At 45.6% G+C, this 24,707-nt stretch overlaps 1 protein-coding gene across 1 annotated transcript in view; it reads left to right on the top strand.

Moving 5' to 3' along the window:
* matr3l1.2 (matrin 3-like 1.2) overlaps window positions 1-19,247 on the top strand; it is a 34,961-nt gene extending 15,714 nt beyond the window's left edge. The window contains exons 9-23 of the mRNA XM_061726476.1: window positions 1,664-1,789; window positions 1,885-2,064; window positions 7,674-7,798; window positions 8,512-8,782; window positions 10,922-11,122; window positions 12,097-12,187; window positions 12,291-12,307; window positions 12,565-12,687; window positions 12,973-13,101; window positions 13,230-13,358; window positions 13,467-13,597; window positions 13,739-14,042; window positions 18,379-18,496; window positions 18,668-18,783; window positions 18,886-19,247. Of these exons, the coding sequence (XP_061582460.1) occupies window positions 1,664-1,789; window positions 1,885-2,064; window positions 7,674-7,798; window positions 8,512-8,782; window positions 10,922-11,122; window positions 12,097-12,187; window positions 12,291-12,307; window positions 12,565-12,687; window positions 12,973-13,101; window positions 13,230-13,358; window positions 13,467-13,597; window positions 13,739-14,042; window positions 18,379-18,496; window positions 18,668-18,783; window positions 18,886-18,954 (2,130 nt within the window). The 3' untranslated portion in view covers window positions 18,955-19,247. The remainder of the gene's footprint in view (window positions 1-1,663; window positions 1,790-1,884; window positions 2,065-7,673; window positions 7,799-8,511; window positions 8,783-10,921; window positions 11,123-12,096; window positions 12,188-12,290; window positions 12,308-12,564; window positions 12,688-12,972; window positions 13,102-13,229; window positions 13,359-13,466; window positions 13,598-13,738; window positions 14,043-18,378; window positions 18,497-18,667; window positions 18,784-18,885) is intronic.
* The last annotated feature ends 5,460 nt before the right edge of the window (window positions 19,248-24,707 follow it).

Here is a 24,707-nt window from a genome sequence, read left to right as displayed (position 1 = left end):
CCCCCTACAGGCACTGTGCATTCCTCCATCACATGCACACAGCTTACTGCAGGGCTATTGAGGCCACGCCCCCTACATGCACTGTGCATTCCTCCATCACATGCACAGGTGATTTCTTGAAGCCTGGAGGCCACACATTTGAGCTCAAAGCACAAGACTATTGAAGCCACACATTTGAGCCCACGGACTATATAAAGTCAAGTAAGTTTTGATAATATTATGGGGTAAATATATTTGATCTATAATGGTATTAATGTTTAACTTGCATTACTTTTTGATTGGGTGGGGGAGTGGGGTGAGTTAGTATTTACTCAACATTCATATTTTGTTGTTCATTAAAATAATTGTTCATACAAGAATAAAAACTAAAGTTCTACTCAAATAAATCTGTTGAAATGTCATGTTTTTGTATTATCTTGCATGGATATCTGCTTATGACAAAATAAATATTTACATTTATGTTTGGATATGATACAGTTTGTTTAAATTACCCCCAATTTCCAGTTAATTCCCATAAATTCCCAATAATTCCCATAAATTCCCATGGAAAGTTTCCAATTTGGAATATTTCCAAAATTCCCCAGCTTAACTTCCCATGGAAGGTTTCCGGAAAGTTTCCGGAAATTTACCGGAAATTTTCCACCCCTTTGCAACCCTAAATCAGATAGATTTGTCTGGACATTTCTCTTGCGTGACGGGAGAAGACACTAAATCAATGCATCTCTATTATCGTGCGGGCATGAATTCTCACAGTTTAGTGGATGCCGGCGGGAGCAGGATGTAGAAAAAAGTCCTGCTATATCAGGGCTCTAGTGCCATCTTTCTTGTGTTTATTATCTTTGCCACAAAATTAAAGCAACCTCATACAAAATTTTTAAAAAAATTACTAATTATCGGATTAGCCGACCAATCGTTTCAATAGTCGGTGACTCGTCTGCTATTAAAACAGTCGTTAGGAACAAGTTGTTGGAGGATGTGTGGTTCAGATTTAGCTAACAATTATCATTTAGTTTGGGATTGTCCAAAACTTATTGGCATGAGATTCATGATTTTCTGGAACACATATTTCAAATTACTGTACAATTTGATGTCAAAATAATGTATTTTGGTACCATGGCATTGCATACTCAAGCGAAAGCAAATAAATACCTAATGAAGATGTTGTTGATTGGAATGAAGAAGGCCATAACAAGGAAGTGGTTACAGCCCAATGCACCGACAATGGAAGACTGGCAAAAAACTGTTCAAGAAATCTATACTATGGAGAAATTGACATTTGCTCTAAGGCTACAATCAGAGACATTTGAGAGATGGTGCTACAAATGGACAGGATACATAGGAGCACAGAGACCTGAACTGCTATAAATACGCTTTGTGCATGACTTGAAGTACCAGATTTTTGACTTTCAGAAATTGGAGAGGAAGTGTGACATCCATTCTTCCTATGTTCATGTTATATTTTGCATATTACAAAATGGAAGGGAGAGTAACAAAGGGAAATTAGTAAGACAAACTGTATATGTTTGCCTTGCTGTGAAAGTATGGTTGTGTTAAAGTTATTCTGTATGTTTCTCTCAGAAAAATAAAATCATAAAAAAAAAACAGTCGTTAGTTGCAGCTTTAGTCCCGGGACCAGAACAAGCGTGTCCCCCCGTGTCCCCAGGCCTTCCTGGAGATGGAGTCCCACGAGGAGGCCCGGGACATGGTGGAGTACTACAAGCAGCAGCCGGCCCATCTGTACGGGAAGCCCGTCACCTTCTACCTGTCCCAGAGGCTGCTGGTCATCGAGGTAAGCCCCGCCCCCCGGCAGCCCGGGCTGACCCAGAACCACCGGAACCCCCGGATCCCCCGGTCTGACCCGACTCTGCCCCCTCTCTGACCCAGAAGGACCAGCGAAACTCGGACCGGGGCTCAGACCGGCCCATGGACCGGCCGCTCAAGGGCCAAGGCAGCAAGGTGGTGTTCTTCTCCAACCTGCCCCGGGAGGAGGAGAAGAAGAAGGAGCTGCTGACCGTCGCTGAGCGCTTCGGCGTGGTGGAGAAGCACCTGTTCCTGACCGACCAGGTAAACACCTGTTCCTGACCGACCAGGTAAACACTCACCTGTTCCTGACCGACCAGGTGTTTACCTGGTCGGTGCCATCCAGACGCTTAGCATTTAGCCGTCAAACTCCCCGCTGGGGATTGAAATCAAACAGTCGAAATGTTTGATTTCATGATTGTGGTTCATAGTTCCGCCACCTCGACTGCACCACCAACCACTGCACATTAACTACCAGGACTAGGGATCGATTCAAATGTCAAGAATCCGATTCTTAAGATTCAGAATCGATTATCACGTTTTGATTCGATCCGATATTGATTTGGGTTAGTGTTATTAAAACAGCTGATTATGGGCTTAAATTAGCGTCAGTTGGACTTCAGAGTGACCCGTACAGTTACCCCAAGAACCAGTGGTCCATGGACATTAATATTTGGTGCAGTTACCCCAAGAACCAGTGGTCCATGGACATTAATATTTGGTACAGTTACCAAGAACCAGTGGTCCATGGACATTAATATTTGGTACAGTTACCAAGAACCAGTGGTCCATGGACATTAATATTTGGTACAGTTACCAAGAACCAGTGGTCCATGGACATTAATATTTGGTACAGTTACCCCAAGAACCAGTGGTCCATGGACATTAATATTTGGTACAGTTACCAAGAACCAGTGGTCCATGGACATTAATATTTGGTACAGTTACCAAGAACCAGTGGTCCATGGAGATTAATATTTGGTACAGTTACCAAGAACCAGTGGTCCATGGACATTAATATTTGGTACAGTTACCAAGAACCAGTGGTCCATGGACATTAATATTTGGTGCAGTTACCCCAAGAACCAGTGGTCCATGGACATTAATATTTGGTACAGTTACCAAGAACCAGTGGTCCATGGACATTAATATTTGGTACAGTTACCCCAAGAACCAGTGGTCCATGGACATTAATATTTGGTACAGTTACCAAGAACTAGTGGTCCATGGACATTAATATTTGGTACAGTTACCCCAAGAACCAGTGGTCCATGGACATTAATATTTGGTACAGTTACCCCAAGAACCAGTGGTCCATGGACATTAATATTTGGTACAGTTACCAAGAACCAGTGGTCCATGGACATTAATATTTGGTACAGTTACCCCAAGAACCAGTGGTCCATGGACATTAATATTTGGTACAGTTACCAAGAACCAGTGGTCCATGGACATTAATATTTGGTACAGTTACCAAGAACCAGTGGTCCATGGACATTATTATTTGGTACAGTTACCAAGAACCAGTGGTCCATGGACATTAATATTTGGTACAGTTACCCCAACAACCAGTGGTCCATGGACATTAATATTTGGTGCAGTTACCCCAACAACCAGTGGTCCATGGACATTAATATTTGGTACAGTTACCCCAACAACCAGTGGTCCATGGACATTAATATTTGGTGCAGTTACCAAGAACCAGTGGTCCATGGACATTAATATTAGGTACAGTTACCAAGAACCAGTGGTCCATGGACATTAATATTTGGTACAGTTACCCCAAGAACCAGTGGTCCATGGACATTAATATTTGGTACAGTTACCAAGAACCAGTGGTCCATGGACATTAATATTTGGTACAGTTACCAAGAACCAGTGGTCCATGGACATTAATATTTGGTACAGTTACCCCAAGAACCAGTGGTCCATGGACATTAATATTTGGTACAGTTACAAGAACCAGTGGTCCATGGACATTAATATTTGGTACAGTTACCAAGAACCAGTGGTCCATGGACATTAATATTTGGTACAGTTACCCCAAGAACCAGTGGTCCATGGACATTAATATTTGGTACAGTTACCCCCAAGAACCAGTGGTCCATGGACATTAATATTTGGTACAGTTACCAAGAACCAGTGGTCCATGGACATTAATATTTGGTACAGTTACCAAGAACCAGTGGTCCATGGACATTAATATTTGGTACAGTTACCAAAAACCAGTGGTCCATGGACATTTATATTTGGTACAGTTACCAAGAACCAGTGGTCCATGGACATTCATATTTGGTACAGTTACACCAAGAACCAGTGGTCCATGGACATTAATATTTGGTACAGTTACCAAGAACCAGTGGTCCATGGACATTAATATTTGGTACAGTTACCCCAAGAACCAGTGGTCCATGGACATTAATATTTGGTACAGTTACCAAGAACCAGTGGTCCATGGACATTGATATTTGGTACAGTTACCCCAAGAACCAGTGGTCCATGGACATTAATATTTGGTACAGTTACCAAGAACCAGTGGTTCATGGACATTAATATTTGGTACAGTTACCAAGAACCAGTGGTTCATGGACATTAATATTTGGTACAGTTACCAAGAACCAGTGGTCCATGGACATTAATATTTGGTACAGTTACCCCAAGAACCAGTGGTCCATGGACATTAATATTTGGTACAGTTACCAAGAACCAGTGGTCCATGGACATTAATATTTGGTACAGTTACCAAGAACCAGTGGTCCATGGACATTAATATTTGGTACAGTTACCCCAAGAACCAGTGGTCCATGGACATTAATATTTGGTACAGTTACAAGAACCAGTGGTCCATGGACATTAATATTTGGTACAGTTACCAAGAACCAGTGGTCCATGGACATTAATATTTGGTACAGTTACCCCAAGAACCAGTGGTCCATGGACATTAATATTTGGTACAGTTACCCCCAAGAACCAGTGGTCCATGGACATTAATATTTGGTACAGTTACCAAGAACCAGTGGTCCATGGACATTAATATTTGGTACAGTTACCAAGAACCAGTGGTCCATGGACATTAATATTTGGTACAGTTACCAAAAACCAGTGGTCCATGGACATTTATATTTGGTACAGTTACCAAGAACCAGTGGTCCATGGACATTCATATTTGGTACAGTTACACCAAGAACCAGTGGTCCATGGACATTAATATTTGGTACAGTTACCAAGAACCAGTGGTCCATGGACATTAATATTTGGTACAGTTACCCCAAGAACCAGTGGTCCATGGACATTAATATTTGGTACAGTTACCAAGAACCAGTGGTCCATGGACATTGATATTTGGTACAGTTACCCCAAGAACCAGTGGTCCATGGACATTAATATTTGGTACAGTTACCAAGAACCAGTGGTTCATGGACATTAATATTTGGTACAGTTACCAAGAACCAGTGGTTCATGGACATTAATATTTGGTACAGTTACCAAGAACCAGTGGTCCATGGACAGTAATATTTGGTACAGTTACCCCAAGAACCAGTGGTCCATGGACATTAATATTTGGTACAGTTACCAAGAACCAGTGGTCCATGGACATTAATATTTGGTACAGTTACCAAGAACCAGTGGTTCATGGACATTAATATTTGGTACAGTTACCAAGAACCAGTGGTCCATGGACAGTAATATTTGGTACAGTTACCCCAAGAACCAGTGGTTCATGGACATTAATATTTAGTACAGTTACCAAGAACCAGTGGTCCATGGACATTAATATTTGGTACAGTTACCAAGAACCAGTGGTCCATGGACATTAATATTTGGTACAGTTACCAAGAACCAGTGGTCCATGGACATTAATATTTGCTACAGTTACCAAGAACCAGTGGTCCATGGACATTAATATTTGGTACAGTTACCAAGAACCAGTGGTCCATGGACATTAATATTTGGTACAGTTACCAAGAACCAGTGGTCCATGGACATTAATATTTGGTACAGTTACCAAGAACCAGTGGTCCATGGACATTAATATTTGGTACAGTTACCCCAAGAACCAGTGGTCCATGGACATTAATATTTGGTACAGTTACCAAGAACCAGTGGTCCATGGACATTAATATTTGGCCACCAATCCAGTTTCCTGATATTTATATGTACTTAATTTCTACGCCGGGGTAATACACGAAGCAAAGCTTGAAGGCATACAAAAGTCTTGACGCTTGGTCCGACTTCAAGGCAGGATTTGTTGTAGAAATTAAAGAGATGAGGACACCGAACTTTATGATTTGACCGTTTAACGTTAGCTACCCAAAAATCCAACATTACCTGATACAAAATGGGAACCGCAAATCCACGTTCCGGTGCCTGGAATCCAGTTGTTTCTGTGAATTGCAGCGATCCATTTGTCTCTCTTAAGCTTATTTTTCGTCAGTCTGTAAAACGATAACTCAGATTTCTTGCTAAATCTATGAGTACAGTCGATCGCACAACAGCTCTTTCCCATTTTAGATGTTTTCCAGTTGCTCAAACTGAAAGTTTAGGCTGACACTCAGTCTTTATTCACTCAGTCTTTCTGACACTCAGTCTTTATTCACTCAGTCTTTCTGACACTCAGTCTTTCTGCCACTCAGGCCCAATCCCAATATTCCCCCTACTTTCTTTCACTAGCCCTACTTTCAATCACTACCCCTAAAAAAGAAGAGACAGATTTTAGGGCACCTGAAATCTTCCCAGGGGTCTGTCCCAATACTCCCACTACTCCTACTTTCATCACCACCCCTAAAATCAGGAAGCTGAGAGCCAAAAGCTGTTTTAATTTCAGCTGTAGCGCTGTTAATATGCCACTTTATTAAGTTTTAATATTTTTTCAGGCGTAAAAGTAACCGTTAAGATCCCCAACCTGGGCTCAGTTTATCTAAATAACGCCTGTTAACAAATTTGACCCGATGTTTTCGGAGATGAGAAGAGCCGTCGGCTCGGAGCAGCAGCAGCTGTTTACCATGGTAACAGCAGCAGCTCACAGCCGGAGTACAGACGTGATCGCCCTGCGCCGTCGTCCCGGGGGAGAAACCTGCAGCTTACGTAACCTACGCCGTAGGCTCTGCGTTGGTGTAACACGGAACCATAAATCAGCCTTTATTCTGACGTGATCTTCGGCAAACGAGCAAACTAGTGATTATTTACATTCACTGAGTGAATATTATGAAAGTAAAATATGTATTTCTCGCTAGAAAAAACGCATTTTTATGCCGAAACTAACTCAAAATATTGATTTTATTCACTAAAAAAATAAGAAATGTCCGCCATGTTTGTTTTTTTTTGGATTCAGTCCGCACAGATCCGCTAGTGAGGATCGGAAATCCCTTGATCCGTAGGGACAGATTCATAGCCACTACACTACTTTTCTTCATTACCACTAGGTGGAAAGAGGAATTGGGACACCACTACCCTCACGGGAACGCGCACAATTTAGGGCTAGGGATGAAAACGAGGGGTAGTGGGAGTATTGGGACAGGGCCTCAGTCTTTCTGCCACTCAGTCTTTATTCACTCAGTCTTTATTCACTCAGTCTTTCTGCCACTCAGTCTTTATTCACTCAGTCTTTATTCACTCAGTCTTTCTGCCACTCAGTCTTTATTCACTCAGTCTTTATTCACTCAGTCTTTCTGCCACTCAGTCTTTATTCACTCAGTCTTTATTCACTCAGTCTTTATTCACTCAGTCTTTATTCACTCAGTCTTTCTGCCACTCAGTCTTTATTCACTCAGTCTTTCTGCCACTCAGTCTTTCTGCCACTCAGTCTTTCTGCCACTCAGTGGGCGTAACCCGCTGTGAAGTCTCCTCTGTGACGTCCGTTCCCTCCGTTGCAGGCGTTCGTCCAGCTGGGGACGGCGGAGGACGCGGAGATGCTGGTGAAGTACTACAGCGCCAACCCCCTCACCATCCGCGGCCGGCTCATCCGCCTCAACATCTGCGCCAAATACAAGACCCTCAAGTGAGTTCCCGGCCCGTTACCGTGGCGACGGCACCGCCCAGACCAGAACGGCTCTGGAGAACCTGCTGGTTCTGAAGCCGGGCTTGTGTTTGTCAGTGTGAACTAGGGATGGGCTAAAAAATGTATCACGATAATTTCTGACATTTATCCCGATAACGATAAAAAAATACCAATTCAACTCCACCTTTGTAACTATAAATCTATCACCACATTCAGTCTTTGGAGCCAAATCACTGCTCTAAAAGATACTAAATACTAAACTACACCAATTAAATTGAATTAATAAAAAACAATTAAATGAGTTACACCTGTACTGCAAAACTGGAATGACTCAGATCCTCCATGTTTGTTACACAAACACGTATCAACGGGATTCTTTCTTTCTTTCTTTCTTTCTTTCTTTCTTTCTTTCTTTCTTTCTTTCTTTCTTTCTTTCTTTCTTTCTTTCTTTCTTTCTTTCTTTCTTTCTTTCTTTCTTTCTTTCTTTCTTTCTTTCTTTCTTTCTTTCTTTCTTTCTTTCTTTGTTTCTGGCTCATTTCCTTCCTTCCTTCCTTCCTTCCTTCCTTCCTTCCTTCCTTCCTTCCTTCCTTCCTTCCTTCCTTCCTTCCTTCCTTCCTTCACGTAAGTTGTGCGTCGATTAAACGCACAACCATAAATCAGCTTTACACAAAAACGTCACCAACGGGAATTTATCGGTTTTCGCCCATTCCTAGTGTGAACCGCAGGCTGGCCGGCCCCGCCGGAGACGGCCAGAACCGCAGATCCAGAAACACAGAGGGCTGGTCCGGGTCCGGGTCCAGAACCGCCGAGGCCTCCTCCGGATCCGGGTCCAGAACCGCCTCCTCCAAGTCCTCGTCCCGGAGCAGAGAGGAGAAGAAGAAGAAGGAGGAAGAGGAGGAGGAGGAGGAAGAGGAGGAGGAGAGCGCAGTGGTGCGGGGGGGCGACGACGAAGAGGAGGAGGAGCCTATCGGAGAGGAGGAGGAGGAGGAGGAGGAGGAGGGGGAGGGGGAGGAGCCACAGGCCAAGGACGGCAAGGAGGCGGAGCCAGCGGAGGAGAAGCAGGTGAAGCAGGTGAGCAGAACCAACAGAACCCAGGGTTCCTACAGGAGCTTGAAATCCTTGAGAGTGCTTGAATTTCAATGTTGTGTTTTCAAGACCCGAAAAGTGCTTGAATTTTTATTTTAAGTGCTTGAAAGTGCTTGAAATTATAACTATTATTAAAATTGGGATCAGACTGTATACCGTATTTTCTGGACTATAAGCCGCTACTTTTTCATAGTTTTCAACCGTGCAGCTTATACAAAGGTGCAGCTTTTCTGTGGATTTTTCTTCCACCACTCGGGGCGCTCTAACCGGAATTAGAATCAAAACTAAGACAAAATAAATGCAAAGAAAAAAACGCTACTTCTTCTTTAGCAGATAGAAGTAGAAGCAGATTTCAAACAGATAAATAGATAAATAAATACCGGTTATTTTCTCTTGGTTCTGTCCCGTTTTAATCAGCAAAGTTGCTGCCGTGTTAAAAGACACTGTTAGGAAAGGATCTATTTAGGTACAAACATGTACATCATTTACAGTTCAGAATCCTTCTGTACATGTAGTAAATATCTAATCTAACAACAGAAATATCTGCGGCTAAATATCTTTTTTTTATTTTTTTAAAAATAGAGTGGATGCGGCTTATAGTCCAGAAAATACGGTAGTTTAGTTATTACAAGGAGAAATAAAATCAGCAAGATGAAACATAACTAGATGTTTACAGAATGATACAATTTACATAATTGTGATAAAAAGCGGAACAAATAATTATGAGTGTATATATTCCCAGTCTGGCCTTCGGCAGGAGGGTCCCCCCTTATGGTCCAGGTCCAGGTTTCTTCCCTCCTAAAGGGGAGTTTTTCTTGCCACTGTTTGGTTTAAGGCTTTTCTCCCACTAGGGGAGTTTTTCAGATTCAGAGAAACTTTATTCATCCCCGAGGGGCAATTTAAGGACAATTAAGCAGCAATACAAGTACAGTAAATCCGCTCAGCTGCCGGCCGGTCGACCACAACGAGCAGCGACCCGAAACCGGAACAAAGCAGAGAAAGGGTGACGATGGGGGAGGGAGGGAGGGAAAAAAGGCATCTTCACACTGTGTATAAGTACACAGTGAGAAAGTGCAAAAAAAAACACCTCGGCACATGACAAATTTAACATCATCATCACAAGACTTATAGCCAGGAAGGCGTTGAGTTGAGGGAGGTGTGGTTATCAGCAAGTGTGTGTGTGAGCGGTAAGTCCGTGAACTTCGCTCAGAGCTGCACTCAGCCAATGTCCTTGATGTTATCAGACGGCTCGGTCAGTTCTGAAAACAGGTCCACAGATGTTCCTGAGAGGGGAGGGCTAGTAGGGGCAGAGTCCCTTGTTTACATTCCACCAGGGAGATTGTGACTGGAGCGGTCGGCCAAACCGCCCTGTCAAGGCCAAATTATAGAATCAACAATTGTATTGAAAACAGACAGACTCAGTAATTTTCCATCTGCCTTCAGTCTCTGGTTCATCAATGGCGACTCCAAACAGACGAATTTGTGATCAATTCCCGCCAAGCCGAGCTTCCAACTTCTCCAGGGTGTTATCCATCTTGCCATTGAGCTCAAAGACGCTGCCAGCCTGCAATTCTGCTCAAGAATCACATCCAGCTTGCAGCTTTGCTCCCCCAGCGTTAAAGTCTGAGCGTTGATCACCTTGCTTGTCCCCTCAGCCACGTCCGGCAGCTCGGAAAGAGCCAAAACAGCTGTCGACAACTTACGCGTTTGTCGGTACACCAGGAATCCCCCTCCTCCAATTAGCAGAAATCCTGCTATTATAAATCCAATTATGAAGCATCTTCAACGTCCTCGACAGACAGAATCACCAAACACAACGGTTTCCAATGTTTCCAGGAATCCATTGTGTATCCAGCAAAAAATGTCCCATCAGGGCAGGAGGGCTCCCTTACCCCCTGACTTCTCGTCGCAAAAATTTGGTCAATTGTGCTGAGAGACCCTTGAAAGTGCTTGAATTTTACCTTGAAAAATGTGTAGGAACCCTGAGAACCGGGCCAAGGGTCCAAACCGCAGAGCTAACCAGTCGACCCGTTCCAGGTTCCAGAGGCCGCTGCAGCCCCGGGAGACCTGGGGGCGGAGCCAGGGCCGGGGGCGGAGCCGGGGGCGGAGCCAGAGGGGCCCAAGGTGGAGGTGAAGGCAGGACCGGCAGAGCCGGGAGACCCGGCAGAACCAGAACCAGCAGAACCAGCAGAACCAACCGAGAGTTCAGAGGCGCTGGAGGGAGATCTGCCGGACGAGGTGAGAGCTGCACATTAACCCATGCACATTAAACACATTAACCACTGCATGTTCAACTATTGCACATTAACCACTGCAGATTAACCACTGCACATTAACCACTGCACCTTCACCGCTGCACATTAACCCCTGCACATTAACCCCTGCACATTAACCCCTGCACATTAACCACTGCACATGAACCCCTGCACATTAACCACTGCACATTAACCACATTAACCACATTAACCCCTGCACGTTAACCACTGCACATTAACCCATGCACATTAAACACATTAACCACTGCATGTTCAACTATTGCACATTAACCCCTGCACATTAACCCCTGCACATTAACCACTGCACATTAACCACTGCACATTAACCACTGCACATTAACCACATTAACCACATTAACCCCTGCACGTTAACCACTGCACATTAACCCCTGCACATTAACCACTGCACATTAACCACTGCACATTAACCACATTAACCACATTAACCCCTGCACGTTAACCACTGCACATTAACCACTGCACATTAACCACATTAACCACTGCACATTAACCACTGCACCTTCACCACTGCATGTTCAACTATTGCACATTAACCACATTAACCACTGCACATTAACCCAGCGGACTCGGGGGCGGGGTCTGGTAACTCCGACCCGGGCCCAGAACCGCGGCTAACGTGGCTAACAGCAGCTACCGTGGCTAACAGCAGCTACCGTGGCTAACAGCAGCTAATGCGGCTAACAGCAGCTAACGCGGCTAACAGCCTCTAACGCGGCTAACAGCAGCTAACGTGGCTAACAGCAGCTAACGCGGCTAACAGCAGCTAACGCGGCTAACAGCAGCTAACGCGGCTAACAGCAGCTAACGCGGCTAACAGCAGCTAACAGCAGCTAACGTGGCTAACAGCAGCTAACGTGGCTAACAGCATCTAACGTGGCTAACAGCAGCTAACGTGGCTAACGTGTGCTGGTTCAGCAGGACTTCCTGGAGAACATGGAGGACTTTGTGACCCTGGATGAGCTGGAGGAGGACGAGGGCGACGCCCAGGGAGACTCTGACAGCACCGGTACGGTTCTGGGGGTTCTGGGGGTCTGGTGGGGTTCTGGGGGTTCTGCTGGTTCTGCTGGGTCTGGACCATAACCAGGTTCCTGTTTGTGTCTCCTCTACAGACAACACCAAGAAAGGGGTACGTACCTGCCGGATCCACGTTCCTGAAACACGGTCCAGATCCAGGTCTGACCGGACTGGGACCCTAAACCTGTTCAGAGTCTATGGACCGTCTATGGTCTATGGACGGTTTCTGGTCCTGGTCCTGACCCGGTCCTGGTCCTGACCCGGTCCTGGTCCTGACCCGGTCCTGGTCCTGACCTGGTCTCTGGTCCTGACCCGGTCTCTGTTCCTGACCCGGTCCCTGACCCGGGTTCTGGTCCGGTTCTCCTGCAGGGCATGCGTGTGGTGAACATCATCGGGTTCCGGAGAGGCTACAACTTCATGGAGGAGCTGCTGGGTCTGGCCCGACCCTTCGGGAAGGTGGTGAAACATCTGGTGCTGGACCTGCGGCCCGAGGTGGGTCCTGGGGGGGTGAGGGGGGCCTAGACTTGGTTTTGGTCCTAGACGTTAGCGTGTTGCTAACGAGGGTTAGCTCAGCTGAAATCAAGCAAAGCGGTGTAACTAAGACACTGTAACTAAATACAACGTAAATAACACAACTGTTGTGAAAACATGCTACAAACTGTACGAAGTTCAGCAAACTTCCTGTGTAACTGCTTCTGCGTTAGTGTAGCTTCATGTGGTTGCACGTAGCTGCACGTAGCTGACCCCCCGTGTGTCCCGTGTGTCCCCGTCCCCCAGGCCTACATCCAGTTCCAGACGGAGGACGAGGCTCGGTCCATGTCCCGGTTCTACAACAGCAACGTGACGGCGTCGGTCTGTGGAAGACCGGTGAGGGTCTGCCACTCCCTCAGCTACCCCACCATCCAGGTAGGGGGGGTCTGGGGTCCTGGGGGGTTCTGGGGGGGTCAGGTCTGGGGGGTTCCTGCAGGTCTGGGTCTGGTCTGGGAGGTCCTGCAGGTCTGGGGGTCCTCCACTAACAGCTCTCTCCCCTCCAGTGCGGGTCCAGCAAGGTGGTCTACGTGGGCCAGCTCCCCGGAACCAAATACTCTGACGAGGAGATCCTGCAGCTGGCAGCGCCCTACGGGGCCGTGCACAAGTACTTCCTGAACCGGATCCGCAGAGAGGTAGGGGGGCGGGGGTTCTGGGGGGGTCTGGGGGTTCCTTAGGGGTCCTGGGGGGTTCTGATGGTCATGATGGTCTTGGCGGCCCCTCTAAACCGTCCCTGTCTCCAGTGCTTCCTGGAGATGGACCGGGCCGAGGACGCGGAGAAGATGGCGGAGGACTGCAAGGCCACGCCGCCGCGGCTGGGAGGGAAACGGCTGACGGTCTACGTGAGCAGGAAGTACCGGCAGCTCAAGCACGGGTCAGTTCCTGCTCTGGGTGGGGGGGATCAATAACGTGATCAGTGTTTGTGTCAGGGGGATCAATAACGTGATCAGCTGATGGTGTTTGTGTCGGGGGGGGATCAATAACATGATCAGCTGATCGGTGTTTGTGTTTCCAGGCACCGGTTCACCAACACGGCCAAGAGATCGTCCAGCGGGTCTCCACCCAAACCCCCCCCACCCGGGGAGGAGCCCCCCCCCAAGAGAGCCAGGGAGGAGGAGAAGGCGGGGGAAGAGAAGGAGGAGGAGAAGGAGGAGGAGGGGGTGGAGCCAGAAGAGGGGGCGGGGCCGGAGAAGGAGGCGGAGCCTACGGAGGCAGAGCCTGAGCGGGCGGAGCCTGAGGAGGCCGACGCCAGCGGCGACGTGAAGATGGAGGAAAACTCTGAGAAAGTTCCAGAAGACGACAAGCAGACGATGGAGGACGTAAGTTGGTCAATACTCCCGTCAGCCTTATCAATACTGATCAATGTTCCCTCCAGCCTGATCAATACCCATTAATACTTCTATCAGAATCAGAAAAAGCTTTATTGCCAAGTCAGACATAATCAGACGAGAGAACTTGACTCTGGTTCACACCGATGGCTCCGTCTGTACGGACGCCATTTCTTGGAGGAAGGAAGACACTGGGATGGAGGAGGAAAACAAAGGATCTTCACACTGTGTTAAATACCCAGTGTGAAGGTGCAAAAAACACGTCAGCACGGAAAAGCAACATACACACGGCAAAACAACATAATAACTTGCATGGGTATGGGGGGTGGGCAAGTGGGGAGGGGGTCCCGGCACCGTTCATCCAAGTGAGCGCCACGGCTTCGTGGCGCTCGAACCCGGAGACTGTTGTGGCACTTTCGCACTAGGACTTACTTGGCCCGACTCAGCTCGGTGCGGTACGGCACGGTTCCACACGTGTGTTTTCGCACTGCCAGGGGAGAAGCGGGCAGGTTGTGGTGAAGCTGCTGTGACGTACTCGATTGCGCAACCGCTTTGTTCATGTCGGCGCTGATGAGAAATCAGCTGGAGCCGGGAGCGGCTGAGAGTAAAACAGCCCGTCTACATCGCTTTTTTAATTTTTTCTCGACAGCCACCAGGTTTATGAACATCTGCACCTCAGAGTTGGATCACCAAACAGACGTTTTGCGCTTTATAATAAAATCGCAGCGAGCCGCGGGTCGCTCTCTCTCTGACTCCCGCTTCCTGATTCAAACGTCTGACGGCCCCACCCCCCGACCAATCGGTGGCGAGGAGGTGGTGACGTCAGAAATAGTCCCTGCTCAGCCCGCTTTCAGAACCTCATTGAAATGGTTACAGAAAAAAGTACCGACTTGGAGCGGCTCTACACGTCTCAGCCCTAGTGCGAAAGCGCAAACCGGGTAGAACCGAGCTGAGGTGGTACCAGTGCAAAAGCGGCATTGGGGGGCTGATAAGAGGGGAGCCAGGGAAGGCGTTGAAGATGAGGGAGGTGGTTATCAGCAAGTGTGTGTGTGAGCGGTAAGTCTGTGAACTTTGCCCCAGAGCTGCTCCTCAGCCAATGTCCTTGATGTTATCAGACGGCTCGGTACAGTTCTGATCCAGGTCCACAGACCCGGTACAGTTCTGATCCAGGTCCACAGACCCGGTACAGTTCTGATCCAGGTCCACAGACCCGGTACGGTTCTGATCCAGGTCCACAGACCCGGTACGGTTCTGATCCAGGTCCACAGACCCGGTATGGTTCTGATCCAGGTCCACAGACCCGGTACAGTTCGGATCCAGGTCCACAGACCCGGTACAGTTCGGATCCAGGTCCACAGACCCGGTACAGTTCGGATCCAGGTCCACAGACCCGGTACAGTTCGGATCCAGGTCCACAGACCCGGTACAGTTCTGATCCAGGTCCACAGACCCGGTACAGTTCTGATCCAGGTCCACAGATGTTCCTGGGAAGGGGAGGGTTAATAGTGGGAGAGCGTCTTGTTTTTATTCCACCAGGGAGATTGTGACTGGAGCAGCGGGCCAAGCTGCTCTGTCAAGGTCAGATTATAGAATCAACAATTGTATTGAAGAAAACAGGCAGATTCCAGTTAGTCTCTGGTTCATCAATGGCGACTCCAAACAGACGAATTTGCAGTCAATTCCCGCCAAGCCGAGCTTCCAACTTCTCCAAGGTCTTTTCCATCTCGCCAAAGAGTTCACAAACCGCCGGTAGCCTGCAATTCTGCTCAAGAATCGCATCCAGCTTGCCTGAGTCCATCGTGTATCCGGCAAAAAACATCCCATCGGGGCAGGAGGGCTCCCTTACCCCCCGACTTCTCGTTGCAAAAATTTGGTCAATTCTGCTGAGAGACCAGTTAATCAATTCCATGATTGTAGAGTTTCGGAGGAGTTAAAAAGAGAAGCTCTAAAAGACAAGACAGGACAAAAGCAGCAGCAGGGCAGATAGGGAGGGAGAGGAGCAGAAAAGCGTCCGCCTTCACCGAGAGCCGGAAGAAGAAGCCTGATCAATACTGATCAATACTCCGTCCAGCCTGATCAATACCCATCATCATCCATCAGTGCTCATTCTATCCCAGCTGACATCCTTCCATCATTAGCCCCGGTGATCAAAGTTTACCGTCAACATGACTAATTATTTGTTAACGAAAATAAAAAATAAACTTTAACATCAGCTACTTTTTCTACCTGCTGTAACCGTCAATAATCTGTACCAGTTGGTTGTTGTCATGGAAACATTGTTGCTTCCCTGACGTGAATGATCTGCTGTGATGAGACTTTAGAATAGAAGCCGTGGTATAAGCTCATTATACCACAGTTAACAACCAATCAGATCATTATACCACAGTTAACAACCAATCAGATCATTATACCACAGTTAACAACCAATCAGATCATTATACCACAGTTAACAACCAATCAGATCATTATACCACAGTTAACAACCAATCAGATCATTATACCACAGTTAACAACCAATCAGATCATTATACCACAGTTAACAACCAATCAGATCATTATACCACAGTTAACAACCAATCAGATCATTATACCACAGTTAACAACCAATCAGATCATTATACCACAGTTAACAACCAATCAGATCATTATACCACAGTTAACAACCAATCAGATCATTATACCACAGTTAACAACCAATCAGATCATTATACCACAGTTAACAACCAATCAGATCAATATACCACAGTTAACAACCAATCAGATCATTATACCACAGTTAACAACCAATCAGATCATTATACCACAGTTAACAACCAATCAGATCATTATACCACAGTTAACAACCAATCAGATCATTATACCACAGTTAACAACCAATCAGATCAATATACCACACAGTACGTGCACATGCAGCGATTCAAGGTGGTTGGAGATCTGATCAGATAATGACATGCAGAAGATTGGATCAACTTGTCTGATCACACATGCTGTTCTGAGATCAGACTGAATCAGATTGAATAAACCACTGTAACCAGAGCATGGCTGACTCCGTGACGCTAGGTGGCGTTGTACCCGAGGTAACCATGGTAACCATTTCAACAAAGAGCCACTTCCGGTTGACCTCCGCTTAACAACAAGGAAAGGAAAAAGTGCATTCTAAGGGCCAATCCCAATTCTCCTTCACTCGCCCTTCTTTTCTCCACTCGCCCTTCTTTTCTTCCCTAACCCCTAAAAAAGAAGGGGGAGATTTTAGGGCACTTGAGATCTAGGGCACTTGGCCCAGGTGCCTGTCCCATTTCTCCTACTCCCCCTCGTTTTCATCCCCACCCTGATCAGGAAGCTGAGAGCCAAAAGCTGTTTTAATTTCAGCTGTAGCGCTGTTAATATGGCACTTTATTAAGTTTTAATATTTTTTCAGGTATAAAGGTAACCTTAAGATCCCCAACCTGGGCTCAGTTTATCCAAATAACGCCTGTTAAGAAATTTGACCCGATGTTTTCGGAGATGAGAAGAGCCGCCGCCCCCGGGGAGCAGCCTCAGCTCACAGCCCGAGAAGAGACGTGTCCGCCGGGTCAAGCTGCTGCGTCAGCCCCGGGAGAGAAACTCTCTCTGGGACGCTGCTCTGTTGAGAATCACGCCGGCTGAAATAAATCATTTAGGAAGATGTTGGTTTAATAGATGAAATCTACAGCGTATTTTGTTTTTTTTATGCCACAGTTTGCAGATTGATTGTTGATGCGTGGGCTAACGTGTCTGCTGGGATTATTTTGCGAGCTTTTGCAAAAGCGTGCATTTCCGAGGCGCCGCACGGCACGGAACGTGACTCTGACAGCGAGGAATTCGGACTGGCACAGCTGATTTAGCGGAGCTCTTTAATGCAGAAACAGAGGATGAGACTTAATGGGTTTGATTAATGTAAAAACTGAAATAAAGTAGCCTACAATCAAACAAAGTTTTGCTCCCGCTGTATTTTTAAATAGCACACTCCTGTGCTTGTGTGTGTGTGTGTGTTCTTGTGTGTGTGCCGTTTCGGTCGGTGCGCCGTGTGTGTTTTAAATACAGAAATATGACACAAGACTGAGGCTATGCCTTTTAACAACCAATCAGATCATTATACCACAGTTAACAACCAATCAGATCATTATACCACAGTTAACAACCAATCAGACTAATCGATCAAGAATAAATAAACTGGCTGGATAAATAAATAAAGAGGAAACTATTTTTTAGATATTTTGGATTAACCTGATTTAACTGATTCTTGTAGAACCTGTAGACATGTGTCATGTGACCTGTGACATCACTGACCCCGCCCCCTTGTTTCCAGGACAACCGGCCGGCGGAGACCAGTCAGAACGGAGAGGGCCAGGCTCCGCCCCCTGCTGACAGCAAACCCGCCGCGGCGTCGCTACCGCTACCGCCCTACGACCCCGACACGCCCATCGGTGAGGAGACAGGCCTGATGCTAACGTGGTGCTAGCCTGTGATTAGCCTGTGCTGCTAGCCTCTGATTAGCCTGTAATGCTAGCCCCCATGCTACTAGCCTGTGATGCTAGCCCGTGCTGCTAGCCTCTGATTAGCCTCTGATTACCTCTACTATGCTCTGCTGTGTTCAGGGGCGGAGCAGGTGAAGAAAGGTTTCTACTGCCGCGTCTGCTTCCTGTTCTACACCAACGAGGAAACGGCCAAGACGAGTCACTGCAGCAGCCGCGGACACTACGACAAGCTGCAGGTAGGCCCCGCCCACCCGGGGGTACAGGCCCCGCCCACTCACACAGGCCCCGCCCACCCGGGGTACAGGCCCCGCCCACTCACTCACCCGCCTCTGTTTCAGAAATACCTGGAGAAGGAGCAGAGCAAGGACAAGAAGAAGAAGAAGAAGACCGGCGGAGCGCCGGCCTGAGGGCGGAGCCAGAGACCGGGGGCGGAGCCAGAGACCGGGGGCGGAGCCAGAGACCGGGGGCGGAGCCAGAGACCGGGGGCGGAGCCAGAGACCGGGGGCGGAGCCAGAGACCGGCTCGTTTTAGTTTTATTTTAGCCAGATGCCTGATGGGAGTTGGTGTTGTCATGGTGACGCCTGGAGGGGGCGTGTCTCCTGAAGGCACCTGCGGCTCCTCGGAGGTTCAGGTGCCTTCAGGCACCGTTGGAGATTTCAGTGTTTTTTTTTTTAATGTTTTACACAATAAACTCTCCACGTGAAAAGATGTTTCTTTATTGATCATCATGTCAATCACACACTCCTGGGGGGGAGGGCCCCGTCCGTCCGTCCGTCCGTCCATCCATCACTTGGTCCCCAGATCGGGCGCCTGGGCGCACCTGAACGCTCCACGACGGGGGAGCCTATATGTCCAATAGAAGGCAAATAAATGCATGTAAATGCAGTAATTTCTATGTCCACTAGAGGGCAAATAAGTAATTTAAATGCAGTAACATATATGTCCGCTAGAGGGCAAATAAATGCATTTAAATGCAGTAACTTATGTGTCCTCTAGAGGGCAAATAAATGCATAAAAATGCAGTAACTTTTATGTCCATTAGAGGGCAAATAAAAGCATTTGAATGCAGTAATTTTTGTGTCCACTAGAGGGCAAATAAATGCATTTAAATGCAGTAATTTATGTATCCACTAGAGGGCAAATAAATGCATTTAAATGCAATAATTTATTTTTCCACTAGAGGGCAAATAAATGCATTTAAATGCAATAATTTATCTGTCCACTAGAGGGCAAATAAATGCATTTAAATGCAGTAACATGTGTCCACTAGAGGGCAAATAAATGCATTTAAATGCAATAATTGATGTGTCCACTAGAGGGCAAATAAATTCATTTAAATGCAATAATTTATGTGTCCACTAGAGGGCAAATAAATGCATTTAAATGCAATAATTTATGTGTCCACTAGAGGGCAAATAAATGCATAAAAATGCAGTAACGTATATGTCCAATAGAGGGCAAATAAAAGCATTTGAATGCAATAATTTATGTGTCCACTAGAGGGCAAATAAATGCATGTAAATGCAGTACCTTATGTGTCCACTAGAGGGCAAATAAATGCATTTAAATGCAGTAACATATATGTCCACTAGAGGGCAAATAAATGCATTTAAATGCAGTACCTTATGTGTCCACTAGAGGGCAAATAAATGCATTTAAATGCAGTAATGTATGTGTCCACTAGAGGGCAAATAAATGCATTTAAATGCAGTAACATATATGTCCACTAGAGGGCAAATAAATGCATTTAAATGCAATAAATTATGTATCCACTAGAGGGCAAATAAATGCATTTAAATGCAGTAACATATGTGTCCACTAGAGGGCAAATAAAAGCATTTAAATGCAGTAACATATGTGTCCACTAGAAGGCAAATAAATGCATTTAAATGCAATAATTTATGTGTCCACTAGAGGGCAAATACATGCATTTAGATGCAGTAACATATATGTCCACTAGAGGGCAAATAAATGCATTTAAATGCAGTAACAAATGTGTCCACTAGAGGGCAAATAAATGCATTTAAATGCAGTAATTTATGTGTCCACTAGAGGGCAAATAAAAGCCTTTGAATGCAGTAATTTATATGTCGGTAACACTTTACAATAAGGGTCCCTTAATTAACGTTAGTTAATGCATTATTAAGCATTAATTAACAGTTTAATAATAGTTAAATAACCATTATTATGTATTACTTAACATTAATTAGCATATTAGTTAATGCATTAATAAACAGTTACTTAATGCCTACTGCTCAGAGTTAATTCATACATTAGTAAGCATTAATAAACGTTACATGATGTAATTATTTATCCTTATGTATGCATTACTTAGTATTAAGTAATACATTACTTAATACATAAGTAAAACGTTAATAATGTCCCTAGTAATCATTTACTAATGGCGTTTATTTGGAGTGAATAAGCATTAAGTAACAGCTACCTAATACATCTACTAATCATTCACTAATGGTGTACATGTTTACTGGATGGGCATTATTAAGCAACTATTTAGAGTCTTAAGTAATCATTTCCTAATGGTGCTGTGTATGTTATCAGGTAGCTTACCTGACCTTATGAACGGTAACCTGACATAAACCTTAATAAATGTATAGGAGTGGCTCATAACCATTACTTAACCATTAGTAAAGGCTTGCTGGACCCTTATTGTAAAGTGTAACACATTTATCCCTTAGGTAACACATTATTAATGCTTAACTGCCTCATAAGCATTACTTAACCATTACTTAACCATTAGTAAAGGCTTGCTGGACCCTTATTGTAAAGTGTAACACATTTATCCCTTAGATAACACATTATTAATGCTTAACTGCCTTGTAAGCATTACTTAACCATAATTAACCATTAGTAAATACTATTCTGGACCCTTATTGTAAAGTGTAACACATTTATCCCTTAGGTAACACATTATTAATGCTTAACTGCCTCATAAGCATTACTTAACCATAGTTAACCGTTAGTAAATACTATTCTGGACCCTTATTGTAAAGTGTAACACATTTATCCCTTAGGTAACACATTATTAATGCTTAACTGCCTCATAAGCATTACTTAACCATTACTTAACCATTAGTAAAGGCTTGCTGGACCCTTATTGTAAAGTGTAACACATTTATCCCTTAGGTAACACATAATTAATGCTTAACTGCCTCATAAGCATTACTTAACCATTACTTAACCATTAGTAAAGGCTTGCTGGACCCTTATTGTAAAGTGTAACACATTTATCCCTTAGGTAACACATTATTAATGCTTAACTGCCTCATAAGCATTACTTAACCATTACTTAACCATTAGTAAAGGCTTGCTGGACCCTTATTGTAAAGTGTAACACATTTATCCCTTAGGTAACACATTATTAATGCTTAACTGCCTCATAAGCATTACTTAACCATAGTTAACCATTAGTAAATACTATTCTGGACCCTTATTGTAAAGTGTAACACATTTATCCCTTAGGTAACACATTATTAATGCTTAACTGCCTCATAAGCATTACTTAACCATTACTTAACCATTAGTAAATACTATTCTGGACCCTTATTGTAAAGTGTAACACATGTATCCCTTAGGTAACACATTATTAATGCTTAACTGCCTCATAAGCATTACTTAACCATTACTTAACCATTAGTAAAGGCTTGCTGGACCCTCATTGTAAAGTGTAACACATTTATCCCTTAGGTAACACATTATTAATGCTTAACTGCCTCATAAGCATTACTTAACCATTACTTAACCATTAGTAAAGGCTTGCTGGACCCTTATTGTAAAGTGTAACACATTTATCCCTTAGGTAACACATTATTAATGCTTAACTGCCTCATAAGCATTACTTAACCATTACTTAACCATTAGTAAAGGCTTGCTGGACCCTTATTGTAAAGTGTAACACATTTATCCCTTAGGTAACACATTATTAATGCTTAACTGCCTCATAAGCATTACTTAACCATTACTTAACCATTAGTAAGGGCTTGCTGGACCCTTATTGTAAAGTGTAACACATTTATCCCTTAGGTAACACATTATTAATGCTTAACTGCCTCATAGATAGATAGATAGATAGATAGAACTTTATTCATCCCCAGAGGGAAATTCAACCGTCCAGCAGCTCATCAAAACGTAAACATAAAAAATCAACCACACAATAAAAACACATTCATAATATTAAAATAAATATGAAATATAAGGTTTTTAAAACAAATATCAAGTAAAGTGAAAGTAAAGTGCAAACTAAAATATAGTCCAGTTGTGGCAGAGGTGAGTGTGTGAGACTGAGTTCAGGAAGAGTTAAACAGTCTTATGGCTGTGGGGACGAAGGATCTCCTGAACCGCTCCGTTCTGCAGCGCAGTGAGAGGAGCCGACCGCTGCAGCTCCTGCTCCTCTGTTGCTCCAGGAGGCTGTGGAGAGGGTGTCTGCTATTGTTCATTATAGCACTCAGTTTGTTAAGTGTGCCCCTCTCCACCACAGATCTTAGCGGGTCCAGACTCCTGCCCAACACTGAGCCCGCTTTTTTCACCAGTCTGTCCAGTCGCTTGGTGTTTTTTATTGCAAGGCTGCCCCCCCAACACACAGCAGCAAAAAAGAGAGCACTGGCCACCACTGTGTGGTAGAACATGGTCATCATTTCCACACAGACATCAAAAGACCTCAGTGTGCGCAGGAAGAACAGGCGGGTCTGCCCCTTCCTGTAGAGGGCGTCGGTGTTCGGGGACCAGTCCAGCTTGTCATCCAAGAGGACTCCGAGGTATTTGTATGTGTGGACCACCTCTATATCCCCCCCCTGTATGAAGACTGGTAATTGGGGAGGCCTCTTCCTCCTGAAATCCACCACCATCTCCTTTGTTTTGGCTGTGTTCAGGTGGAGACAGCACTTATTGCTCCAGTCCCTGAAGGAATCCACCAGATCCCTGTACTCCTGCTCCTGACCCCCCCTGATACATGCCACAATGGCTGTATCGTCAGAATATTTTTGCATGTGACATGAATCAGTGTTGTATTTGAATTCTGCCGTGTAGAGTGTGAACAGGTATGGCGCCAGGACAGTCCCTTGTGGAGCCCCAGTGCTGCTCCTGACCGTCCCGGAGACACAGCTCTCCAGCCTGACATACTGAGGCCGCTCTGTCAGGTAGTCTGTGATCCAGGAGGTCAGGAAGTGATCTACTCCCATTCCCTCAAGCTTGTCTTTCAGTATGAGGGGCTGGATCGTATTAAAAGCACTGGAAAAGTCAAAAAATAGAATCCTCACACAGCATCCCGGTTCCTCCAGGTAGGCGTAGACCCGATGCAGCATGTACAGAACCGCATCATCCACTCCAAGATGCTCCTGATAGGCAAACTGGAGTGGGTCCATAGCATCAGTGACCTCTGACCTCAGGACACGGAGGACTAGCCGCTCCAGGGTTTTCATGATGTGCGATGTTAAGGCCACTGGTCTGTAGTCATTTAACTCCGCCGGGTGCCCCACCTTGGGCACCGGTACGAGACAAGATGTTTTCCACTGCACTGGGACCTTGCCTGTTTGAAGACTCCAGTTGAAGATCCACTGGAGGGGCTCTGCCAGTTGGGCTGCACAGTCTTTCAGGAGCCTTGGGCACACCCCATCCGGGCCAGCAGCCTTCCCTGTACGCAGTCTCCTGAGCTCTGCCCCCACCTCGTCTGCTGTAAATGACAGCGGTAGTTGGCCACCAGTAGTGGAAGATGTAGCTGTAACTGTGGCTGCTGGCGTGGGGGAGGGGCTACCTCCAGGAGACAGTGGAGCAGGGGCATCAGCCGCAGCAGCCGCAATGGTGGGGGGGATGGATGCAGGGGGAGGGTGGACACCGCCCCTTCCATCAAACCTGTTAAAAAACAGGTTGAGGTTGTTGGCTCTGTCCACATCTCCATCTGTGGCCTGGCCATTCTTCTTAGAGTAACCAGTGATGTTCCTCATTCCCTTCCACACCTCTCTGATGTTGTTCTGCTGCAGCTTACTCTCCACCTTTTTCTTGTAGTCCACCTTTGCCTGTCTCAGTCTGCCCTTTAGCTCATGCTGAACCTCCCTGAGCCACTCCTTATTTCCCTCCTTGAAAGCCAGCTTTTTCTGGTTGAGAAGCTGCTTGATGGTACTATCGACCCAGGGTTTATTATTGGGGT

The sequence above is a fragment of the Cololabis saira genome, chromosome 7 (assembly GCF_033807715.1).
Source record: "Cololabis saira isolate AMF1-May2022 chromosome 7, fColSai1.1, whole genome shotgun sequence".
Classification (NCBI taxonomy): domain Eukaryota; kingdom Metazoa; phylum Chordata; class Actinopteri; order Beloniformes; family Belonidae; genus Cololabis; species Cololabis saira.
The sequence above is the reverse complement of the archived record's forward strand: the minus strand, read 5'-3'. Positions and strand labels throughout refer to the sequence as shown.